The following is a 13,844-nucleotide window of genomic DNA, read 5'->3' on the forward strand; positions in this document are numbered from 1 at the left end:
ACTATTACCGCGTTCTTCCCCGGTCCGATATTTTCGACCTGAAATGGACTTGGAAAAAAACAGATGAAATTCTAATAGCATAGAAAGGACGCAGGCAATTTTTAAGGCGTGAATTGGGGGTAAAAAAGTGCGTCCTATGCATGATATAATACGGTATTAAAGAAAGTAGGCATAGCCCTGGTGACTATGGTGTTTTGCACAAAACCTTTGACCTTGATCATAACTAAAAAAATTGTTCAAGGTATTCACATGAAACTTAGCATACATGTACATGTGTTTCAAGATTTTGCTCGAAATAGGTGAACTGACCAATATTTTGTTGACTTTGACATTGTTATGAAACTGTTCATGATTTACCCATTTATTGGATATGTCTTAAATTCATGGGTCTTGCAAATGAAGCATAACATGTCTATTTAATTATTTATTCTATGCTTTTAGGTTGTTCAATCAGATTTTTCAGTGAAAAAAAAATCACAGTTTTAAACAGTTAAAATATCAATCTAATTTATATGTCACTGTTCTTAAATTTTAGGCTGCTTTCACCTCCAAATTAAAAGTTAGCCCACACAGGTTTGGACGCAAGTTTAACGATGTCATTATGGAAATAATGTTAGGTTCACATACAGTGAGTTTGGCTCGCTATTTTGAAAAACTGCTTATTTGTCCTTTTATACTTTTTTAGGCATATAATAAAGAAGTTGTTTTTGTTTTAACGCAAGATTGCATAATTATATTTCCCCTTGTGATCATCAAAAGTAAATATTTCACTCCTGTTTATTGTGAGATATAGCTAACTTGGTGAAATATATTGCTATCCTACATTAGAACAAATAATAATCCTCCATATATTAATGTGAATTCAGTGTTTGTATAATGTATAGTAAATATTTGAAGAATAATAATCATTTTTTTGCTATATGCAATGGAGTAACTTCACATAAATGAAAGAGAATGAAGTCCAGAGTACACATACACTTAAGTGACAGTTTGTAAAGATACAGTATTTGTTAAATACATGAGTTGATGATATAATTACTCAAAGGTCTTACGTAACGTACACATTTGTGTCAGGTGATTAAGCATAATGTTGTATACAAGAGATAAACAATGTTAAACAAAAGTTGTTATGTAATAACTCGGACTTACACGATTGTTCTGTAAGTGGTTGCATGAGAGGAAAATCAATTTTGAAACAATAACATGGTTTATAGTGATGTAACTTCATCTTTTGCAATTTGCAGCTGGTACACATTTATTTGGTGAAAAACAGAATTATTTCTCATTTAAGTAAGGTTTTTAGCATTAAGACACAAGCGTACATGCCAGGTTTTAAACCCCAATATGTATTGCAGATTTCATCAAGAATGTGTCAGCTGCAGAACTGTTGAAGACAATAGCAACAGCTACCAGTCAAGCTAACCAACTTATCACAGCGCATAATTCAGGTATGGGCACAAATATAGTAAGTTCTTTTAAGTTTTAGTTACACACTTTTCAATTTGTATACGTTTGAAAGGGTCAACACTTGTGTTGGGAATCGGTTCCAATTTTACAATCGATAATCGGTTCCACTCAAGTAACCGATTATCGATAGTACAATCGTTTTTTTTAACCCCTAGATAAAACCTAAAGTGAAGTTTTATTCATGCACATTATAAAACTCTTAATCATTATATGCATATATACGTTATGTCTATGATTGAAGTAATTAAGTGTTATATAAAAAATGGTTCATTTTTACTTGCTCTTTATGGCTTTCATCTGCCATTTTGTTAAAGATAACGTCTGAACACTTACTTATATTTTTTTCATTTTTTGTTTTCAAGATCGATTATAACCAAATACAATCGATTGTCGCCGATTTCAGGCCCAACCAATCAATTTTCGATTATAATCGATCATCGGAACATCACTAGTCAACACTACCTGTACTTTCCAGGGATTCCGAATGGTCACCACCAGTTGAAATCAAATGTCTCTTCCCAAAGTCACTTGTCCCTTTTTTAAAAAAGGCTTCTGAAAAAATGTTCTATGTGTAATTACAAAGACGGTCACATGACATATGGTGTAGAAGGGCTCTTAATTCTTCAGTTTTAGTACTTTGAAAGTGTATATATGTTTTGTAAAGCTGCTTTACACTTAAAAAATCATAAATTCCTAATTATATGGATGAAATTCTATGAAAATAAATCATGTGTTAGAACACATTGTTGTCTGAGTAAACATGGTTTCATTGTTGGTATGTTTTGGCAATTCCAACATAATTTTGCATGCTTGAGAGGTTAAAGTCTACTGTATGCAGGTCTGTTTGCATCCAAAATAATGACACCATCCACTGACTAGCAAAACCAATCATGTGCACATGATTACTTACTTCACTTGATAGTCTGAAAATAAAATCATTTTTTGGCAATTTTTAATTAATTTCTGCTTGAAATGTATTTTTGGTTTTTATCAACCTTTTGTCAAGGAAGTGTGGTTTCCCGTCGGGTTCTGGAGGCCCTTCATGAAACTTGGGTTCCTGAACAACACTAATGTCATATGCTGCTCTTGTAGCTATTAAGTATTCAGACTTTGAGACCAAATTCTATACTCTGTTCACATGTTTGGAATTGCAGTAACGTAAGAAAAAATCAAATCTATTAACTTGATTGAAGTGGTGGACATTTACTCATGTATCAGTAAGAACTAATATATTACAGTAAAACTCTGATTGTATTTTGCTTCAGGCATGAAGAATCACCCATTGCCGTTGGGCCTTGACCTAAATAGCATGATAAATGATGCCAAATCTTCATCGCTAAAGAGTCCCACACTGTCCCAACATAACTTCAAGGACCAGGATGGTGGAGTGCTCTCATTTAACGGACTGTCACAAGGTCTTTCTATGAACAATGGCCTGTCACATGGTCTTACTGTAAACGTGAATAGTGGTAATGAACCTGTTATAATCTCAGATGGAGATAGAAGGCAGTCTGACAGTGCATTCTCGCCAAACCTGCTGCCGTTTGATGGCCAGATCCCAACTGGGCAGATGCCCCAGATACCTCACAATGGTGTGTCTAGTCCGGAGTATCCAACATCATCAACTGGAAGCCCTTATACAGACCCTAACTTGAGCCCCTTTGACTCTGGTGTTAATTTTATGGAGACAGAGCATGGGGTGCCTTTACCCCTCAACCCTTCCAATGGTTTGAGCTTCCCCGCAGATACTGCCACGCAGTCCTCGTTAATAAATGGAACAGATCGTCTGTGTATAGACTCTATACAACCCATTGACAATGTTGACAGTGAGTTGAAGCCTAAACAGGAATTAACAGATTTGGACTTTGAGAATAAAGCTGGTAAAGTTCCGAGGATGCCTCAGGATTCTGACGCGTCTACGGCATCAACATCGATGTTACCTTCAGTGGATTGCGTGTTTAACCCAGATGAGGCCCAGCAAGAGGTACCCAATGAGTTCATCTTCACAAAGTTTGGCCAGGAAGGAGACGACCCTAATCTAGGGAGCGTATATCCATTCAGAAGTGAGGGCAGTGAAGTTCTGAACAGGTCAGTTTGATTTTGTGTGCATTTTGTTGAATATTGCATGTTTATTTTGGTTCTTCAGAACATGTTAATTCTTTTACAGTTTTTAACACTAAAAACTTTGTTGTTTGAACCAGGATTGATAAAGGGCAAACTCATCGTTTTCTGTAAAAAGGGCATAAATGTTACCATCTTTATTTCTTAATACCGGTAGGGCACCCACCTGGTTTAATCACAAAACTGCTTAATATTAGTTTAACAGCCATATGAATATTAGACTTAAAATATCTGACTTAAAAATAAAAAGCATGATCATCTCAATGAACTATTAGGAACAAATTATTTTATGAACCATTTGTCTAAAATTGTCTGCCCCTAATCAAACACAATGATTGTACAAAGAGAAAAAAAGAACTCTGATACAAATACTGTATTATACATACCGTATTATATCATGTATAGGACGCTAGCATAGATAGGACGCAGGCAAAAAAATAGTTGAGAAAACGGGTAAAAACCCTTAATATAAAAGATAGGACGCAGCGGGAAAATGTCAAAATCGGAGCCGAAAAATTGAGGTTGATAAAGAATTTAATACATATATTGAAGTAAAAAACAAACATTTTTTTTTATATAAGGCATATTTTGATAACTGTCTTGTGTATTTCGATAATTATCGTCGTATTTTGGTAATTTAGCGTACACAACAATGATATATGTCTTGATATTTTGAGAACATTCACGCATATTATAAGACTTATACAAATGCCGTAATAGTCCCGACTGACAGTCAACCGTTGCAACCGTTGCAATAGTCCGGACATGCCTTCTGAATGACAGTCAACCGTTGCAACGGTTGCAATCGCAACAAAACTGTGTATTGTCAAAACTATTGAGTGTTTTGATAAGGCTTGTCGCTGCACGAATTAAAGCATATCGGCATAATTAATGCGTGTCGGTAATTAGCCTTGCCAGCGGGAGGCACATCGGGTTAAGTGCGAACAAACAACCATACGGTATTACCATCGCAATAGTTTGTTCTATTGATGTTTTTCTAATGACAGACAGCGGGTGTTTTTCACACATTCGCACATTTGAAAAGATTTGATAGTGACAATAATGCTACTTTGCGTTATGCACATTCCTTTATTATTTTTTTAAAACAGTAACATAGAACCAAAATGTTTTGTAAAATATCGAAACATTAAAATCATGAACACAATTAATTGATATTTACCTCGTTTCCCGATTTTCCGTTGCCGTTATAACTCAATCCAGTTAAAGTGCTGACTCACATCGAGTTTTTGTGAGTAGCGTCCCTTTTATAAAAAAGTAAACACTCTTGTTTGTTTTCAATTTATTTCTCAATAAATCATTTTAAAGTAAACATTCAATGTATTTCTGCGTGTGTTAACTTGCGTGATTTTACCTATGTCAGTTGTTCTCTTCGGTGACGCAGTACAGATACTTACTATTACCGCGTTCTTCCCCGGTCCGATATTTTCGACCTGAAATGGACTTGGAAAAAAAACAGATGAAATTCTAATAGCATAGAAAGGACGCAGACAACTTTTAAGACGAGAATTGGGGGTAAAAAAGTGCGTCCTATGCATGATATAATACGGTACCTCAAACCTGGGTTTTATTGAAAAGATGCATTATTTAACATTGTTGCTTTTGTAGCAGATGGTAGTTGCAGGCATAAAGAACAAAAAACTACAAATACATCTTTAACAAAACATAAAAATAGCCTTAATTACATACTATTGGTAAGGATATTCTGATTGTTTCAGATGTTTAGCGGCCTGTTTTTGTTTTTTAGCTCACCTGTCACTTTGTGACAAGGTGAGCTTTTGTGATCGCCTTTTGTCCGTCGTGCGTCGTGCCTCGTCCGTCAACAATTTACTTAAAAGACATCTCCTCCTTAACCGCTGGGCCAATATTAATAAAACTTCATAGGGATGTTCCTTGGGTGGTCTTCTATCAAAGTTGTTCAAAGAATTCAATTCCATGCAGAACTCTGGTTGCCATGGCAACCAAAAGGAAAAACTTTAAAAATCTTCTTCTCCCAAACCACAATGCTTAGGCCGTTGATATATGGTAGGTAGGATCACCAAATGGTCCTCTACAAAGATTGTTCAAATTATGGCCCTTGGGTCAAAATTGGCCCCGCCCCGGGGGGTCATGGGTTTTCTCTATATGTTTATAGTGAAAACTTAAAAAATCTTCTCCTCTGAACTTACTTGGCCTAGAGCTTAGATATTTGGCATGATTCATTGTCTAGTGGTCCTCTACAAAGTTTGTTCAAATTATGGCCCAGGGGTCAAAATTGGCCCCGCCCCGGGGTGTCATGGGTTTTCTTTTTATGTTTATAGTGAAAACCTTAAAAAATCTTCTCCTCTGAACTTACTTGGCCTAGAGCTTAGATATTTGGCATGATTCATCGTCTAGTGGACCTCTACAAAGTTTGTTCAAATTATGGCCCTTGGGTCAAAATTGGCCCTGCCCCGGGGGGTCTTGGGTTTTCTCTATATGTTTATAGTGAAAACTTAAAAAATCTTCTCCTCTGAACTTACTTGGCCTAGAGCTTATATATTTGGCATGATTCATCGTCTAGTGGACCTCTACAAAGTTTGTTCAAATTATGGCCCTGGGGTCAAAATTGGCCCTGCCCCGGGGGGTCATGGGTATTCTCTATATGTTTATAGTGAAAACTTCAAAAATCTTCTCCTCTGAACTTACTTGGACTAGAGCTTATATATTTGGCATGATTCATCGTCTAGTGGACCTTTACAAAGATTGTTCAAATTATGGCCTTGGGGTCAAAATTGGCCCCGCCCCGGGGGGTTAGGGTATTCTCTATATGTTTATAGTTAAAACTTCAAAAATCTTCTCCTTTGAACTTACTTGGACTAGAGCTTATATATTTGGCATGATTCATCGTCTAATGGACCTCTACAAAGATTGTTCAAATTATGGCCTTGGGGTCAAAATTGGCCCCTCCCCCTTGGGGGGTCATGGGTTTTCTCTGTATGTTTATAGTGAAAACTTCAAAAATCATCTCCTCTGAACTTACGTGGCTTAGAGCTTAGATATTTGGCATGATTCATCGTCTAGTGAACCTCTACAAAATTTGTTCAAATTATGGCCCTAGGGTCAAAATTGGCCACACCCCGGGGCTGATGGGTTTTCTCTATATGTGTTATAGTGAAAACTTAAAAAATCTTCTCCGAACTCACAAAGACAAGTAACGTCTTAATTTAAACTGGATAACATATTTAGTACACATACCAATTTTCAATATGGGCCACATACAACAATTAATAACAAATATACATATATAGATACACACGTAAAGTCAAGTAGTGACAAGAGCTTAGATATTTGGCATGATATATCATCTAGTTGACTTGTACCAATATTGTTCAATCTTTGACCCTGGGGTCAAAAAATGGCCCCACCCGGGCGGTCATGGGTTTCCTTATATATGTATATGATGAAAACTTAAAAAATCTTCTTCTCCGAAACCAAAAGGCGAAGGCCTTATATATTTGGTATGAAGCATCGTTTATTGGACCACTATTAAGATTGTTCAAACTTTAGCCCTTCGGTCAAAATTGGCCACGCCCCGTGTTCATAGGCTTAGGTTTTCAATATTTGTATATAATAGAAGCATAAAAAAAAAAATTCTCTCCGAATTCACAAGGACTAGAGCTATTTGGCATAATACATCATTAAGTGGACCTCTACCTTTATTGTCTAAACTTTGGCATTGGGGTAAAAAATGACCCAGACTTCTAAAAAACCTTAACTACTTTGAACCATCCAGATTTCTTATCAAACCAATGTGCAATATATGACAGGTGAGCGATTCAGGGCCATTTGGCCCTCTTGTTTTGAAGACACATTTTAAGGGAAAAAGCTATGTTCTTTCATTGGGAACACAAAGAAAGAGTACAAATACACTAAAAGCTGTCAAATGACAGGGCACCTGGCGCATCTTTAGAGCATGATAAAAGTGCAGCACAGCTTATTCCCAGCAGTCAAAAGGGCAGCACTCTGCTAACCTTTGTCAAAACACCAAGCAAAACACAAGCATTTAATTACAAATTTTATTGACTTGCATTTGCAATTTTTGAGCTTTAAATATTGTTTTGCGTGTATATGCAGCTAAATTCATAGTTAACATAATATTTTAAAGAAAAGGTATTCACAATTCATATTTTTTTCACCATATTTGACTTTATATGTATGTTTTGAGTGTGTTTTTTTCAGTGAAAGTCCAGCGTTGCCAAGCGTTGTGAGTCCAAGTCCGTTTAAAACACCTACAAATGTGTTTGTACGTATCTGGATGTTTGGTTTTCTACTTGTAGCTGCGTAGATGTATATCCTTCTAAAAACAAAGATGTACCATTCTCATTATTTCGTTATCTTTCTGCATTCTCAAAAAATAAATATCTTCTTACTGTAAAATTCTTATTTTATTGAGTTTATTGCATATAACTCTAAAAAATCTGCAAAATCTAAAATATATTTGTTTACTGGTCCACAAAGTTAAGTACCACAGGAAATTTTGTGATCTGTTATCATGAAATGGTAAAAGAGGACTAACATCTCTTTACATGTCAACATGTCCTTGGGTGTAAACAAGCACTGATAAACTCAAGGTCACTATGTGCACTTTTGATAAATGGGGTCATTCAGAGATTGATGTCATTCAGATAATGTATCAAGTAAAGGGGAACAACTGTCATTAATGTTTAGATTTGATGAGGATTATCAGGGTTAATTTGAGTTGCTTTATCAGAGCATTATCAGAGTGTGACTCGACTTTGCTTTATGATCTCTGTTTGTGTTGCATGTGAAGCATGGTACCGGTAGATGCAGGATTTTTTTTGGCCGTCTGCATCATCAGCATCACACTTCCATTTCCCATCAATTACTTCTGATTGTTTGAAAGTAGACTCTTTAGTCTAATAGGTCATGGTCATGGTGACCTTTACTTCAAGCAGACACTTTTGTTTCTTATCAATAACTTTTTAAGGGCTAACTGTAGAGTCAGTGTTTTTATATGTTTTATAAATAAGGCAAGTGCCCTTCAAATGGTGAAAATAGCTACACTAAATTGTTAAATTTCAAAGAAGTTTGAAATCATAACTATTGTAAAACTGCTTGAGACAAAACACAGAGAGTCTGTCTTCAAATGTATGATCAACATTATGCTTGGAAGTAATTTTTTAGAATGATTGCTTACTGCTATATCTTCATCCCAGGTGTACAAATTGAAAGTAAGTGTTACATTACATTTCAAATTAAATGGAGATCATGCATATACAAAGAAAATATTTATTTGTATATACGTCCAATATACTGGTATATTCATTTATTAAATGCTTTATTAATTGGTTCAAGTTTCTGGTTTAAGTTGTGATTGAATTTATAATAGCAGAAGAAAAGGGGTGAACTACGTCGACAGAAGGAACCGATCTTGTGTCAGCATTTCCCGGCGAGTAAGCATGGGTGTGAGTTGCGAATACTGGAACAACCGGAGGACCAGCATCGAGCCAGATATCTCACTGAGGGAAGTCGTGGAGCTGTGAAAAGTAAAAATGGAAATGGCCATCCTGTCGTTAAGGTGAGTTTTTAGTGGGCTTGTTTTTTTGTATGATTAAGGCTGAAAGCTGGGTTTTTCTTCTGATTTTACAGCTTTGGGCATATGGCCATCATAGTTGAAAATTGGGGGTGTTTTGAAACCATTTGAGGTTTAATATTTTTGTTGACACTCGTTGGTTACTTTGGGGGTTCAGGGTATGTTAAGTGAATTTAAAAGGGAGTCCCTTGCTTGATTCAAAGACCCAGGGTTTCTGTGTGATGGAAATCCCCTGTAAAAAGGAAATGCAGGTGAAAGGGTTAGTTTTAACTGATTTTTTTTTAAATGATCAGGGCTCTCGCGAGGGGGCGACTTGGGCGAAGTGGTCGCCTAAAATTCCCAGACTTCGCCTATTTGTATCATCAAAGCGACATTGACTTCGCCGAAAATTTTAACACTGTAAATCTGTCAATCAGTGATTATTTGGCCACTGTCCCATTAGTCAAAACATCGCAATTAGCCAATCATAAAATTAGGTAATCTCCTAATCCGATAATTGGACCGTGTCATCCAATTACCAAAACATCGCCGGTAGGCGGAGCTATTGAAAGTTAACCAATCAGAATATACATTGAGAAGACCCTGATCAAATGATATACGTTTGTTAAAATGAGATAGAAAAGGCGACATAATTATGAACAATCGTGTCAAGCATTAATGAAGTTAAAAAGTAATTGATATATGTATTGAACAAACAATGCAAGACATTTTAAACATTGTTGCTTATGAAGCAGACGGTCATAGCCATCTCAGGCCATCGGCAAGGTGGGGCTAAGAAAATCAATAACATGACGTATCACCAAATATTTGATTGGTTTTAATGAAATGTTTACGATAAAAAATTGATTTGTCAACACATTTTTTTTATTGCTTTATGTAGGGTTTTAATACTTACAGTATTTTTCTCCTGGTTACGATATCAAAAAAATGTCAGAACAATTTTCTGAGTTAATTTCTCAACCTCCCATTATGTATTGGTAAAGTTTTCATCACTTAGGACTGTGATTTAAATGTCATTTGGTTCTTAAATGTCAGCATATTTAAAATTATTAAGCCAGAGACAAGTAAATAACAGCATAGCTGAATGTGACATTCTTACCCTATCCCGAACGTACCAAAATAAGATTCGCCCCCTACTATATTGACAGTTAATTTATTAATCATTTTGATTGTTTCAAATCCTTAGCTATCTTGGTTTTTTGTTTCATGTTAGATGTTATTTGGAGATCTATAAACTATGTGACATTGATAAATACACTTTTGCTGAGCCAAAAGTGATATATTATTTTATGAACATTTTATATTGTTATAGCAATCAGTTTGAATGTGAATAAAACCAGGTGTGTGGTATGGTATAGTTTTTGTATCAGGTGTTACAAAAAGTATCACTTCTCCCTAAAGTCTCCCCACTTCTCCCTAAATTGACTGAAGGGAGAAGTCACTTCTCCCAAAATTTTCAGCTTAGTGAGAGCCCTGAATGATGTGAAAAAAGTTATATTAACATAATTACTTTTGACTTTGTAATAATTATAGTCTGTATTGGAAATAAATGCTAAGATGCATTTCTCTCCTGTGTTGTAGCTGTTCGGGTATTCAGGAGAGGCCACCTTACAGGTGTTTATTGGTAATGACAACGGGAAGGTGCGCCCCCACGGCTTCTACCAGGCCTGCAAGGTGTGTGGGAAAAACTCAACCCAGTGTGTGGACCGGGATATAGATGGTACCACAGTGATAGAAATCACGCTGTGTCCCAGCAATGATATGACTGCCACGTAAGTAAAATTTTATGGTTGCTGTTAATGTCAATTCAGTTGGTATTGCATTAAGACAATGGCAAATGGGCGGGTAAAAGCAGCATCCTCACACTTTTTTCTTTATGACTGAAAATGGGGTCGAAATTAGGCCCCATTTACAATCCCCAAGATTGACAATCCAAAAAAATCAAAAAAATCCTGATCACTTAAAATTCTTCAAATTCGGTATCTAGTGTCTTTGCTTCATTTTCTTGTTTGAATAATACTATGGTATTTCACAACTTTAGGCATTATGTTACTATTTCCTCAATTCTAACGGCCCTGGACTAAATCACAAAAAGTGGATACAATCACTTCCTCATTACCATCCATGAGTGAATCCAGTTTCTTATATAGAAATCATTTATTATCACATAATGTATTATGAAAATTCTCCTTCCAGGATTGACTGTGTTGGAATACTCAAGTTGCGTAATGCAGATGTGGAACAGAGGATCGGCCTATCAAAGGCAAAGAAGAAAAGCACGAAAGCGCGAATGATTTTCCGTGTGACATTCCAGAAACCCTGTGGCAGCCCCCAGGTGCTGCAGTTACCCTCCCATACCATACTGTGTAGTAAGTTGGCTTCAGTTTGACTTATCCATACTTGCCATATCCCCCGGTGGGGGGGAAAATCCCCCGGAATTTAATCCATCCCCCGGTCTCCCTGTGGGGGATAAAAATCCCCCGGAATTTAAGAAAAAAAATGGAGAGATTTTACATCAGGCAATAATGTCAAAGTGAAAGCACAGTATGTGGGTGAAACTGAATGTAAAGAAGCAATTCCACAAGAGTGAAATGACTGTTAAAAAAAGGTTTCGATAAATGCTGATAGGAAACTTTAACAACAGGTGATCAATTAATTTGTAGTAATGATCAAAGGCAAAGAAATATTTCTATTTTGGAAAAGGAAGAAATTAATATTTATTCCATTCTCTTATTGTCTGAACGTCATCATAGCTGATAGTATAAGCAGATTTTTTTAAAAGACGGTGGAAGGTAAATTTAATTTAATTGTCTCAAAAAAATACTTTTCCAATGGCATATTTTGTTCTGCAAGTGCATTACAGTATGACGTGACAGTGTATCATAAGAAAATGATAAATCATGACATAAAATAATTCTGTGTAACGAAAAGGTTAGAGGTTTTCATAGCAAAATATATGTGAATACATTTCTTCTTACTTGCATCTTATAAATACTTTGAAATTTCGCCAACCAAGACCTCCTTTCTGAAAGAATCCCCCTGAATGGATAAAATAAATGGAGGAGTTGAGCACTGGAGTTTTCACTATGAAAGCGGTGGAGGTTGCGAAAATGTCAATTTTTTTAACACCAAGGACTTCCTCTGATTTTAGTCAATATTTTCCTATATATTTTGGCACACATATTCTGAATATTTCACTGATCAAATGTTGGTTAAATTTAGAGGATATTCTCAGGAAAATATTTCTTTGACGTTTGTTATCTGTTTCCCTGCAATAGCAGTTATCAAAATCAAGACTTTCATATGAGAAAGCCTTAATTGTAACAAGCCCTGCTTTAAGAAATTCAGGATTTTTACCACAGCAACAGATAAGCCCAGCCCATCCCACATTCAGTCCATGAACTTGCTACATACAATAGAAAGCTTCTGGTTCATTTCAGTGCATACATCCCTGCATAGTTATAGTGATTCTTGAAACAGATGGTGGTTTTTCTTACCCAAAGCCATGTGCTTATGTTTTCATTGTAGCAATGATTTTCACTGATAAGCCCTGCCAGGAATGTGATTTGTCTGCAGATTTCTGCGCATTTGATGGCTAACTAAGCTTTGGCAATGGGGGCGTTGCCCCATGTTACTCCCATTTGCACGGTGCCTTTTAGCGGCTCTCAAACCCCTTGCCCAAATGGTTTCAGCCCTTCAGCAGCCAGGCTCATCACATACCTGCCTGCCCACCTACTAGTAACAGCATACAGTTGTTACATAGGCATTTGTGTAACAGTCAAAACTGTTGTCTCGAAGTGGAGGGGATGACCTCTGTACTGTTGTCCTGCGGCGGATAGGACAATGGCAACAGTTCAGAATGTCGTCCTCGACACAGAGGGACAGCAGTTTTGACTGCTACACAAATGCCCATGCAACAACTATTTTATTACCTGATTATATATTTTTGTTCAAACACAAAGAAGACAATTACTTTTGTAAAGCGAATGTATTGAAGTTTCACAACAAACATCCATTTCATATAGACAACTGAGCGCTTGAAATTTGTTCATTATTCACTGTGAACCAATTAAAATTACAAAATCAATACCGGAAATTCAGGAGTTAAAACGATATGCAGTGTATTTTTTTAGTCTAGGCAAAACCTAAGACGAACCTATGACGTAGCCTCAATGCGGGTAACACTTCATACTGTTCACTGGGCAACAGTTCAAAACATTGTATTGTTGATTACTATTTGTAAAACAGTCAAAAATAGTGAATAACATTTATATAGGGCATCGGGTAATAATTTTCACTGATAAGCCCTGCCTTAAATATAGGTCCAATAACTTTACTTCTACTTTTCCATCTAAACGGACTCTGATCTATAAAGTTAAAAAGAAAAAATGTATTTCTTAATTCCTAAATGCCCAATTGTCAGTGTCCTTAATCAATTATTTCTGGAAGTTTTATTTTAATGGACCATCAGCTCATTTTTCTACACTGAGTTGACAAATTTAAAATGCCATAACTCTCAGGGCACTAAAATTTGTATCTGTCATGTGATGGTTATAAATTTTGTACAGAGTGACATTTAAATGTCAAGAGATTATTGTCTGTTAAAGGATATGTGAGCATTGTTTTGAGTGCATCCTGGTTAAAATGACAGGGACTTGAGTAC

At 36.1% G+C, this 13,844-nt stretch overlaps 1 protein-coding gene across 4 annotated transcripts in view; it reads left to right on the forward strand.

Moving 5' to 3' along the window:
* The window catches only part of LOC128243144 (nuclear factor of activated T-cells 5-like), a 58,867-nt gene that overhangs the window by 24,245 nt on the left and 20,778 nt on the right, over window positions 1-13,844 (forward strand). For 3 of the 4 annotated variants that reach the window (XM_052960708.1, XM_052960711.1, XM_052960710.1), the window contains exons 3-8: window positions 1,356-1,448; window positions 2,733-3,555; window positions 7,807-7,870; window positions 8,978-9,166; window positions 10,763-10,953; window positions 11,378-11,550. In XM_052960708.1, coding sequence (XP_052816668.1) covers window positions 1,356-1,448; window positions 2,733-3,555; window positions 7,807-7,870; window positions 8,978-9,166; window positions 10,763-10,953; window positions 11,378-11,550 — 1,533 coding nt within the window. The remainder of the gene's footprint in view (window positions 1-1,355; window positions 1,449-2,732; window positions 3,556-7,806; window positions 7,871-8,977; window positions 9,167-10,762; window positions 10,954-11,377; window positions 11,551-13,844) is intronic. The other variant, XM_052960709.1, reaches the window with a different exon arrangement.

This window comes from Mya arenaria, chromosome 8 (assembly GCF_026914265.1).
Source record: "Mya arenaria isolate MELC-2E11 chromosome 8, ASM2691426v1".
In the NCBI taxonomy this organism is placed as follows: Eukaryota; Metazoa; Mollusca; class Bivalvia; order Myida; family Myidae; genus Mya; species Mya arenaria.